The sequence below is a fragment of the Engraulis encrasicolus genome, chromosome 14 (genome assembly GCF_034702125.1).
Source record: "Engraulis encrasicolus isolate BLACKSEA-1 chromosome 14, IST_EnEncr_1.0, whole genome shotgun sequence".
Taxonomy (NCBI): domain Eukaryota; kingdom Metazoa; phylum Chordata; class Actinopteri; order Clupeiformes; family Engraulidae; genus Engraulis; species Engraulis encrasicolus.
This window is the reverse complement of record NC_085870.1, coordinates 17,321,661-17,331,660: the sequence shown is the minus strand read 5'-3', so window position 1 is coordinate 17,331,660 and position 10,000 is coordinate 17,321,661. Positions and strand designations below refer to the sequence as shown.

At 44.8% G+C, this 10,000-nt stretch overlaps 1 protein-coding gene across 1 annotated transcript in view; it reads left to right on the top strand.

The window, feature by feature from the left end:
- Positions 1-10,000, top strand: part of lhfpl4a (LHFPL tetraspan subfamily member 4a) — a 126,875-nt gene that overhangs the window by 78,830 nt on the left and 38,045 nt on the right. The window contains exons 3-4 of the mRNA XM_063216249.1: positions 4,862-4,881; positions 6,304-6,320. Of these exons, the coding sequence (XP_063072319.1) occupies positions 4,862-4,881; positions 6,304-6,320 (37 nt within the window). The remainder of the gene's footprint in view (positions 1-4,861; positions 4,882-6,303; positions 6,321-10,000) is intronic.

The window sequence follows — 10,000 nt, the reverse complement described above, 5'->3', positions numbered from 1 at the left end:
AATGTATGATTTATGATGAAAATTGATATATGATCAACAATGATAAATTCAGTCTGTATACACCAACTCCATTTATCCTCAAGGCAGTGATTAATGAAAACAAACTGAAGAGTTTGAATGAAGTGTTTGAAGCATTCTAAATGTACAGTATGCAGTACAGCACACAGTGTTTGACCCCGGTATTTGAAAATGTCTGGTTACGGCCCTGGTCATGTGCATGACGCCGACATCAAGTTAAGTGTTACTGGAGATTCTTTCGGAATGAGGAAGGACGTCCCACTTGACATAAGGTTCTAAGCTGCAACCTGTGGCAGTCATTTTACATGACATTACATTTAGCACTTAGACACTTTTGACCAAAGGAAGGAGGACATTCAAGCAAGTACAGAGTGTGGGGTCAGCTGGGGTGTCGTTCAGGGGGGTAAAGTGTGACTGGGTCACCAGGGCCCCATGTATATAACGGGCCCACACACACAGTCTGATTAATGAAGATATATGGCTGGGGGGTCCATTGGAACTGATTGTCCATAGGGCCCAAAATTTGCGTCTACGCCTCTGGGGGTCAGTAAAGAGTACAGCAAAATACAAGCAAGATAGAGAGTAGAAAAATAGTGGAGAAGCTATGAAATGTGGTGCAGGTTAGTACGTATGAATACAGGTAGAGGTGAGTCAGTTTTGTTATGCCGGGAAGCTGTCTTGGAAGAGATGAGTCTTCACTAGCTTCATGACGGATGAGAGGGATAACCCTGCTCTTCTAGCAACTGGTAGCTGGTTCCACCATTGAGGGACAATGACAGAAATCGCCTTGTGTGAGTAGAGGGCAAGTCTTAAAGTTGGTACTGGACGAGCGCCACACCGTGCTAGGAGCTCGCTTTAGGTCGTCCTCAGGCGAGCCTTCCATCGTTGCTTCCAGTCATCCTGATTCTCCATACATCTTTTCAATTGGCTGGTACTCTGGGTTCCTGCATGCGTCCTTCTTGAGTATGTCCACATACTGTATGCCATGCCCCTTTATGTGTTGGGTGTTTCTGATGTGGGTGGTGGAGGAGGTGTTGTTGGTGCTGGTTGCGGTGGGTATACAGTATACATAGGATCTGAGGCTGGATTTTGGGAATAAGTGTTGCAGAGATCAACAACAAAAACCTGCTGGAAGGGAGTCAAAACTCCTCCAGTTTTTGTTTGCTCCCCATTTAATCCAGTGTTCACCAACATACAGTTTGTTCACACACACTGTGTGTATGCGTGCGCGTGTGTGCATGTGCATGTGTGCCTGCGTGCGCGCATGTGCATGCATACATGCATGCATGTGTGCGTGCGTGCATGAATGTGTAAGTGTGAGGTAGCCCAAGAGAGGAGAGGCGCGTGTGTGTGCGCGCGTGTGTGTGCGTGTGTGTGTGTGTGTGTGTGTGTGTGTGTGTGTGTGTGTGTGTGTGTGTGTGTGTGTGTGTGTGTGTGTGTGTGTGTGTGTGTGTGTGTGTGTGTGTGTGGGGGTGCTGAGATAAGAGAGGCGTATGCGTGTGTGTGTGTGTGTGTGGAGATGCTGAGAGAGGAGAGGTGTGTGTGTGTGTGTGTGTGTGTGTGTGTGTGTGTGTGTGTGTGTGTGTGTGTGTGTGTGTGTGCGTGTGCGTGTGCGTGGAGATGCTGAGAGAGGAGAGGTGTGTGTGTGTGTGTGTGTGTGTGTGTGTGTGTGTGTGTGTGTGTGTGTGTGTGTGTGTCCAGACCTCAGGGAGAGGTGTGAGACAAGTGGAGATGAATGGCTCCATACCAGATCTGCTGTACCCAGAGGGACACTACACTACACTATGATGCAACAGTGGATACAAGATCTGCAAATGCACATCTCCAAGGTATTCACCTGACTCATGACACAGAGAAGGTGGAAATTCCTAGAGGGAGTTGACATGTTCCTTCTACAGCAGGGATGGGCATCTTTCATGATAAGGACGGACACATGTTTTCCTCTGCACCATTGGAGGGCCATGGGACCACGGATCTGTATAACTCACAAAGTTTGAGGTGCAGTTGGTTGCTCACACACTGACTGCTGATAGTTTTGGAAAGAATATGAGTGTTCTCTATCTGCCAACAAAACAATTACATTGTTTTTTTGTTTTTTTTTGTTATTATTATGTTCAATCTACGGGCCGCACTGGTACGGTTACCACTGGTGGTACTTGAGACATCTCTGGTGGTACTCTGAGGAATTAATTTTCGATGCATTGATTTGAAGGCTGATCAAGTTGTTGCGGTTGAAAATGTCTTTGGTCTCACGTTTTGTAATATTGAACTGTATGAATCTGAAAACATAATGCAGAATAATACTAGGCAAGCAAGAAATGTAAAAACAAACTTGCACTGAATGTGACCGGGCCTGTTGATGCAATTATGAACCTATCCTGTATTGACTGGCAAAAGTGAATGGAAGGCCTTTGCTGCGATATTCTAATGTTGGTTGTCAAAGTGGTACTTGGAGAGCTCAATATTTTCTCGGGTGGTACTTCACACAAAAAGTTTGAGAACCACTGATCTAACGCAATCAAAAGCTGTGATGCTGCTGTGACCTAATGGTTGAGAAGATGGGCTTTAGATCAGACCCCACTCATCCTCTCCCTACACCACTATGGCTGAGGTGCCAGGCACCTGGCGTAACACCAAACTGCTCCAGGGATTGTAACCAATACCCTGTAAATAACTGTAAGTCACTTTGGATAAGAGCGTCAGCTAAGTGCAATGCAATGTACTGTACTTTATTATTTATTACTGTATACAGTTTAGGTGCTTGCTATTGAGCTGAGATGCTTGTGACACGACGACACAACACATTTAAGCATAGATTACACATCCCTTACAAAAACAATACTCACTCCCTGCCACCCCCCCGAACAAAAAAAGAAAATATTCGATTGTCATTTATCATTTCAGCGAAAAGTGACAAAGTGATGAGTGTATCGGTTTAAATTTCACCTCTGTTGACGGGCCAGGCCCAAGTCTTGTGATTGCGAAGGCTCATTCCAGAGGAGATAGCGAGGGTCTGCCAGCACTGATAGGTCTTTTATGTTTGTATTGATAAAAACATCAGGCAAATCAATGGCTTGTGTTTCACAGATATTACGCCAGGGCAACTCACTGTCTTCGGAGCGAGGAATGACATGCCGATCAATTGTGATGTTAACAGGATCTGTTGGAGTGTACCGTGGAGGACCATGCTGATGGGCCTCCCTAATGTTCTGACATATACACACAGTTCCTTTTCAATTGATATGGCATGAGCAAGCTCCAGACCTGTCAGATAATACTGGAACCCATGCATAGAATATTAGATCCTAGAAAAGAATATTTCACCGCACATTACAGCAGAACCCAACTCAGATACATAGAACCTTGTTTCAGTTGTTAGATGATAAGGAATACCTTGGAGATGTGTATTTGCAAAGCTGGTATCCACTGTTGCATCATAGTGTAGTATATAGTGTCCCTCTGGGTACAGCAGATCTGGTATGGAGACATTCATCTCCACTTGTCTCACACCCCTCCCTGAGGCCTCTGGACACACACCACTATCCACACACACACACATCTCCTCTCTCAGCATCTCCACACACACAAACGCACACGCACACACACACACACACGCACGCACACGCACACGCACACACGCACACACACACGCACACACACATATACACATGCACTCACAGACACACACACACACACACGCACACACGCACACACACACGCACACACACACATGCACACACACATATACACATGCACTCACAGACACACAGACACACACAACTGCGTGCAAGCCCCTCTCCTCTCTCTATATCTACACGCATGCACACATGCACGCATGCACGCACGCACACACTGCGTGTCTGCTGGGGTCTGCTGTGAGGGCTGTTACTGCCCATGCCTAAAGGCTAGCCCTCCGGCTTCAGTGTTGCCCGAGGCTGTTTTGTTTGCTTGTTTGTTTGTGTTTATGCCTTTGTTGTTTTTTATTTCATTTTTGTCCTATTTAGTCCTTCTGTCCAAAGGGCAAAGACTTCATATCATGAATAATGTATAGGGAATATTTTCTGATCCCGTATGAGCCCTTCTCCTTAAAGGGACACTGTGCAGGAAATGGTCAAAAAGGGTACTGCAACTATGCTGCTCATTGAAACTGTGTCACCTATTGCCAAATTTGACCTTTTCATGATAGCTTACTAAGTAATAAACTGATATTTTCTAGTATGGCCCAAGTACAGCCATTTTTGCAGCTAAAATAGGCTATTTCGGAAAATTCAAAATAGCGGACTATGGAGAAGATCCCCCTTTTCATGTATGAAAAGTGCAATTCTTCCAGTCATAATGAATACTTAGAATTTCATGGTGGTGGTTAATATTGATGAAAAAGGTAACATTAGTGAATGGGTACTGTAGCATGAATTCTGGTGAATACAGGTAGAGGTGAGTCAGTTTTGTTATGCAGGGAAGCTGTCTTGGAAGAGATGAGTCTTCACTAGCTTCATGACAGATGAGAGGGATGACCCTGCTCTTCTAGCAACTGGTAGCTGGTTCCACCATGGTAGCTGGTTCCACCGTGTATGAAAAGTGCAATTCTTCCAGTCATAATGAATACTTAGAATTTCATGGTGGTGGTTAATATTGATGAAAAAGGTAACATTAGTGAATGGGTACTGTAGCATGAATTCTGGAAATAAACAACTAAAAATCTCACATAGTGTCCCTGTAGTACCAGTCTCCTTAAGCGTCTCTGTGCTGAAGAGCTCTACATCCCGACTATCAAGCTGGTTTCAAGCTAGAACAGTGCCGGTTTCCGAAACCAGTTAGGCTCCGAACTAAAGTGCAAGTTCAGATTGGGTCACAAGCTCAAGGGTAGCATTTTCTGATTCTGATTTTCTTATCTTTTTAATATACTTTGTACACTGTTAACTAACATATGCAGGACTCTAATTTTCAGTTTCTGCGCTTTAAAGTATATTCAAATATATGCATGTTAAATGAGATGTAGCCTAATTAGCATATTTAAACATGGCATTTCAGAAAGCTTGTAATACATTTATTCTCACATATGCAGTATATGTGGGCAATCAACAGCTAAAGTTTCAATGGTGATATCTGCTTCTCAAAGGTTAGTTTGAGTTTCTGTGTCATATTGTACTTTGTGCAAAATTGATTCTTCAATTTTGTTGTTTTATTTGTTCAATGGTGATACCATCCAAACAGTTTGCTTTAATATTTAATAATCACTCAAAGCTGACACAGGTTACACTTGTGACCTTTATAAAGATTTTAACAGCCTATTTTTCCAACAGGAGCAGGAAAAGATGTTTCCCTTTCATTTGATCCCTCATGGAGAGTAAATTATGGATGCTACACACGTATATTCAACATCTGTGCCCCGAGCACAGTCTGCTAGACTCTTGTCCTGTCTGCTTAGTTCAAACTGTACACATCCATCTTAGTTGTGGTAATCGTAAAGGGGTAAAAACAGCTGGCTGAATAATTTAGCCTATACGCACACAACAGCGGATGCCGCTAAGGTGGAATAAAAACATCGCCTGAAATGTTCTTCTCAGGCTCAAGGTGAATGGAGTGAAACTCCTGAAGTTTTGGAATGTTCCACCATGAAGTCCACCTGACAGCAAGCAGCAGGGAAGCAGGGGGAGGACATTCCTGGGCCCAGGGAGATCTGGGTGGGTGGGGGGGGCGGGAGTCATTACATTGTATTTACATTGTTACATTATTTGGGTCCCAATTACATTGTATTGGAATGTGCGTACATTGTATGTATGTGAGAGGAGGGGGGGGGTGTCAAGATTGGGTCCCCATTACAGTGCCTGTATTGAGTGTGTGTGTGGGGGGGGGCCTTCAGATGACTTGATGTCCTGGGCCCAGGGGTGTCGTTCAGGGGGGCAAAGTGTGACTGAGTCACCAGGGCCCCATGTGTATAGGTCAGGAGAGAGAGGTTCCATTGACCCATTGTTTCCGGGTTCTATTATTGCAAGGGGGAGGGGGGGGGAATCCCCCTTTAGGCAGACCAGAACCTGGTCATGTTAGGTGCCCATAGCAACCTATTACATTGGCATATCTCTATATACTTAAAGAATCTCTGGTATAGGTGCTGCTGCCACGCCCCTGCCCAGGCCTAGCCAAAGCTTCCGATAGCACCTGGCCAGCAGCAGCTCAATGTTCACAGTGTTGTTTCCTTCTTTGTGACAGCAACCTACAGCTCTCTGCATTCTGACTCTCAGTGTCTGAACTAAAACAAAACCCCTTTTTATTCTGTCTCCACAGATTTTGCCGTGTCGAGGGTAAGTTCTGTACTCAGCTGTTGTGGCTTCTGTGGATGTGCTGCTGTGACGTGTGTGTAGTGGTGACAGTGGCAGTGGGTGACGTGACAGTGTTGGTCAGTCAGGCTGTAGATGTTGTCGTTGTGGCTTTGCATCTTGACCCCTTTCTGTGTGTGTGTGTGTGTGTGTGTGTGTGTGTGTGTGTGTGTGTGTGTGTGTGTGTGTGTGTGTGTGTGTGTGTGTGGGTGTGTGTGTGTGTGTGGGGGGGGGGGGGGGGGGGGGGGTGTGTGTGTGTGTGTGTGTGTGTGTGTGTGTGTGTGTGTGTGTGTGTGTGTGTATGTGTGTGTGTGTGTGTGTGTGTGTGTACCGGAGTATGTGAGCGTATGTTTGTGTGTGTGTACCTGTGTGTGTGTGTGTGTGTGTGTGTGTGTGTGTGTGTGTGTGTGTGTGTGTGTACCGAAGTGTGTGTACCAGTGTGTGTGTGTGTGTACCGGTGTATGTGAGCGTATGTGCATGCGTGTGTGTGTGAGCGTATGTGTGTGCATGTCGTGTGTACCTGTGTGTGTGTGCGCATGTGTGTGTGTGTGTGTGTGTGTGTGTGTGTGTGTGTGTGTGTGTGTGTGTATATGTGTGTGTGTGTGTACCAGAGTATGTGAGCGTATGTTTGTGCGTGTGCGTGTGTACCTGTGTGTGTGTGTGTGTGTGTGTGTGTGTGTGTGTGTGTGTGTGTGTGTGTGTGTGTGTGTGTGTGTGTGTGTGTGTGTGTGTGTGTGTGTGTGTGTGTGTGTGTGTGTGTACCGGTGTATGTGAGCGTATGTACGTGCGTGTGTGTGAGCGTATGTGTGTGCGTGTCGTGTGTGTGTGTGTGTGTGTGTGTGTGTGTGTGTGTGTGTGTGTGTGTGTGTGTGTGTGTGTGTGTGTGTGTGTGTGTGTGTGTGTGTGTGTGTGTGTGTGTGTGTGTGTGTGTGTGTGTGTGTATGTACCGCTGTGTTTGTGTGTGTGTGTGCTTGTGTGCCAATGTGTCCAGCCATGCCAGGCACAGGTGCGTCCCATCTCATTAGTGTAGTCAGACCTGCCAAGGCGGCATCCTCCTGGCAACTGAGTCAGACCGCACCGCACCCGGTCACATCGCAGCCAAGAACCACGACACTATAACATAACACACTCTTGCTTGCCAAGCACATTGGCACCGCCTTGCACACACACACACCGCAGAGACACGTCTGTCGTGCATATGCACCACCGTGGGCGCACAATCACAGTTGTGTCTGCTCACTACATATCTACCATCGTGCCTGTGCACACATTTTTTTCCCTATATTTTACTAGGGTAGTCACATTGAGGCAGTTGCCTCTTTTCCAAGTGGGCCCTAGCTAAGAAAGCGGCCCTATTCAAGAAAGCAAACATAAATTCATCTGCTCAGAGAGAGCACAGTGATGGGTACTAGGTGACATCCAGAAGTGTCAAAGGAAAAAAGGCAATTTCCATCCAACACAGGTAACATACGTACCTGAGTAACCAGTAGACATGTGTGCTTGTCATGTGATCAGCTACCTTTGTGCTGGTAAGATCAAATTTGTGGTGAGCTCTTCTTAGGTTTTTAGTGTTTTTCAGTAACAACACAATCTATCCACCTCATTAGATACAATGGGGTAAATGGTGTAACAGCTATGTAATCATGGGCTTGTGTTGTACTTACAGTACAAATTAACATTCTCTGGGCACATAATGGCATAACATTTACTGTTGGCTAAACATAGGCTACTTAGTAAGTCCTTAGAGCAGAGGTGGCAAACTCAGGCCCGGGGTCCAAATTTGGCCATTTTTATTTGGGCCAGGAGATCATTTCAAGTGGGTATTACAGTTGGTCCACATACACCATTAACATATAGAAAATACAATATGACTTCAAGGTAAAACATGTTGTGCATCACAGGAATTATGAGTGTGTCCAGACTAGTGTAACAGCACATAGCGCGTAGAATTATACAATAGTATAAGTATACAGTATATGATGGTAATATGCTATTGTCCTGGCTACAAGTAAGTGTACAGCATTTCAGTGCAAATTTGAATGGATATTGAATTCAGCCTGCGACTTCATCCCAGAATTTGATTTTGGCCCACTGTGAGTTTGAGTTTGACACCCCTGCCTTAGAGCATTATTGTAGGTTCACGACAGAAGGGCAACGTGGAGAAAGACTTTCTTGTTCAGGGAAAAATGGAAAGAAGAAGAAGAAGACGTTGCTTCAACATTCCCAGCAGCAGCCGAACGAGTGGCAACCACTAAACTATAGTGTAAAAAATTCAGAACATCAATCTCCATGAAAAATAAAGTGCTAGAAACATGCAGAGATGCACGCAGAGTGAAAACAAAAAAGTGTAGTTGCAAAGCTTTTAGTGCAGCCCAAAGAAAAGACACAAAACGTGTGAAATGGACCCAAATTCTGCCCTTCGCCATTTGGAACATAAAGCAGAGGGTTCCAGGAGGAATTGAAGCATACAGTCAGGGAAGCCGATAAAGGGGGACAAAGGGGTCACCTGTCCTGGGCCCAGGGACATAGGGGGGGGCATAATTAGGTCCTCATTACATTGAATGTATTGGGTGGGGGGCCCTTCCAGATGACTTTGTCCTGGGCCCAGCCAAAGCTGTCAGCGGCCCTGCATACAGTAATACAGTACAGTAAGCATAACATTGTTTTCTCGGTATGGCTCTCATGTATGTCTGACGGCTTGAATTTGCCCGTAGATAAATAAATGCCTCCGACTTCACAACATCACACAAAAACATGTTCATAATATGAAACAAAAAAAAGATTAAAAATGTAAAAGAAAACAACATAGCTCTTCTTCTCAATGAAAAATTCAAGAGATAACCACACGCCCCTCGCACACAGCACTTTCCTTTGACTGTGGGCAGTGCAAATCTCTTTTTCCAAGGACATTGTATTACACTTAGCTAGCACTTTTATACAAAGCAATGGTTGAGGCACTTAAACAAGGTACAGGTTAAGGGAAACAACACACTTTCCACCCACTGCTACGGGTAGCATTCAATTGTACAATACTTATTTTTCAAGACCAACTCCCTACTCACAGATAGGCTATACATGGCTGTTATACAAGTGAAGGAGGAGGGAAAAGATCCATTTCCTGGTCCACATTTCTAGTGTTTCTCCTTTACACTGCACAACACAGCATACAAGTGTTGGTAATACTTTATACTAATGGATGCATAGAAAGCATTATAAAGACTTGGTAAATAGTTAACAAAAACTTAACAGACGTTTTATTGATGCTTTATAAAAGTATTTTTTTATCCATTTACAATTTACAATTTGCGTGCGCAGTGTGAGTGTGTGAGTGCATGCGTGGCGTGTGTGTGTGTGTTTGTATCAGTGACGAAATGTGTTTACATCTGCATGTCTGTGTGTGTATGTGTGTGTGTGTGTGCGAGCGCACATGCGTGTGTCTGTGTCTGTGTGTGTGGGATTATGTAAAGGTACACTGATCCAACATAAGGAGTTATGCTACAGCATACAGTACAGTTTTTTTTCAAAAACATACAAGATAAAATGCCTTACAAGATACTAACAGTCTTTTACCTTGCAGCAGCCCCTGCACCTGACTTCAACCCTGCGACTGGATGGAGTAAGATCAACTCATAATTTCTGACAGTGTTGTTCCCTCCCACTGGCCT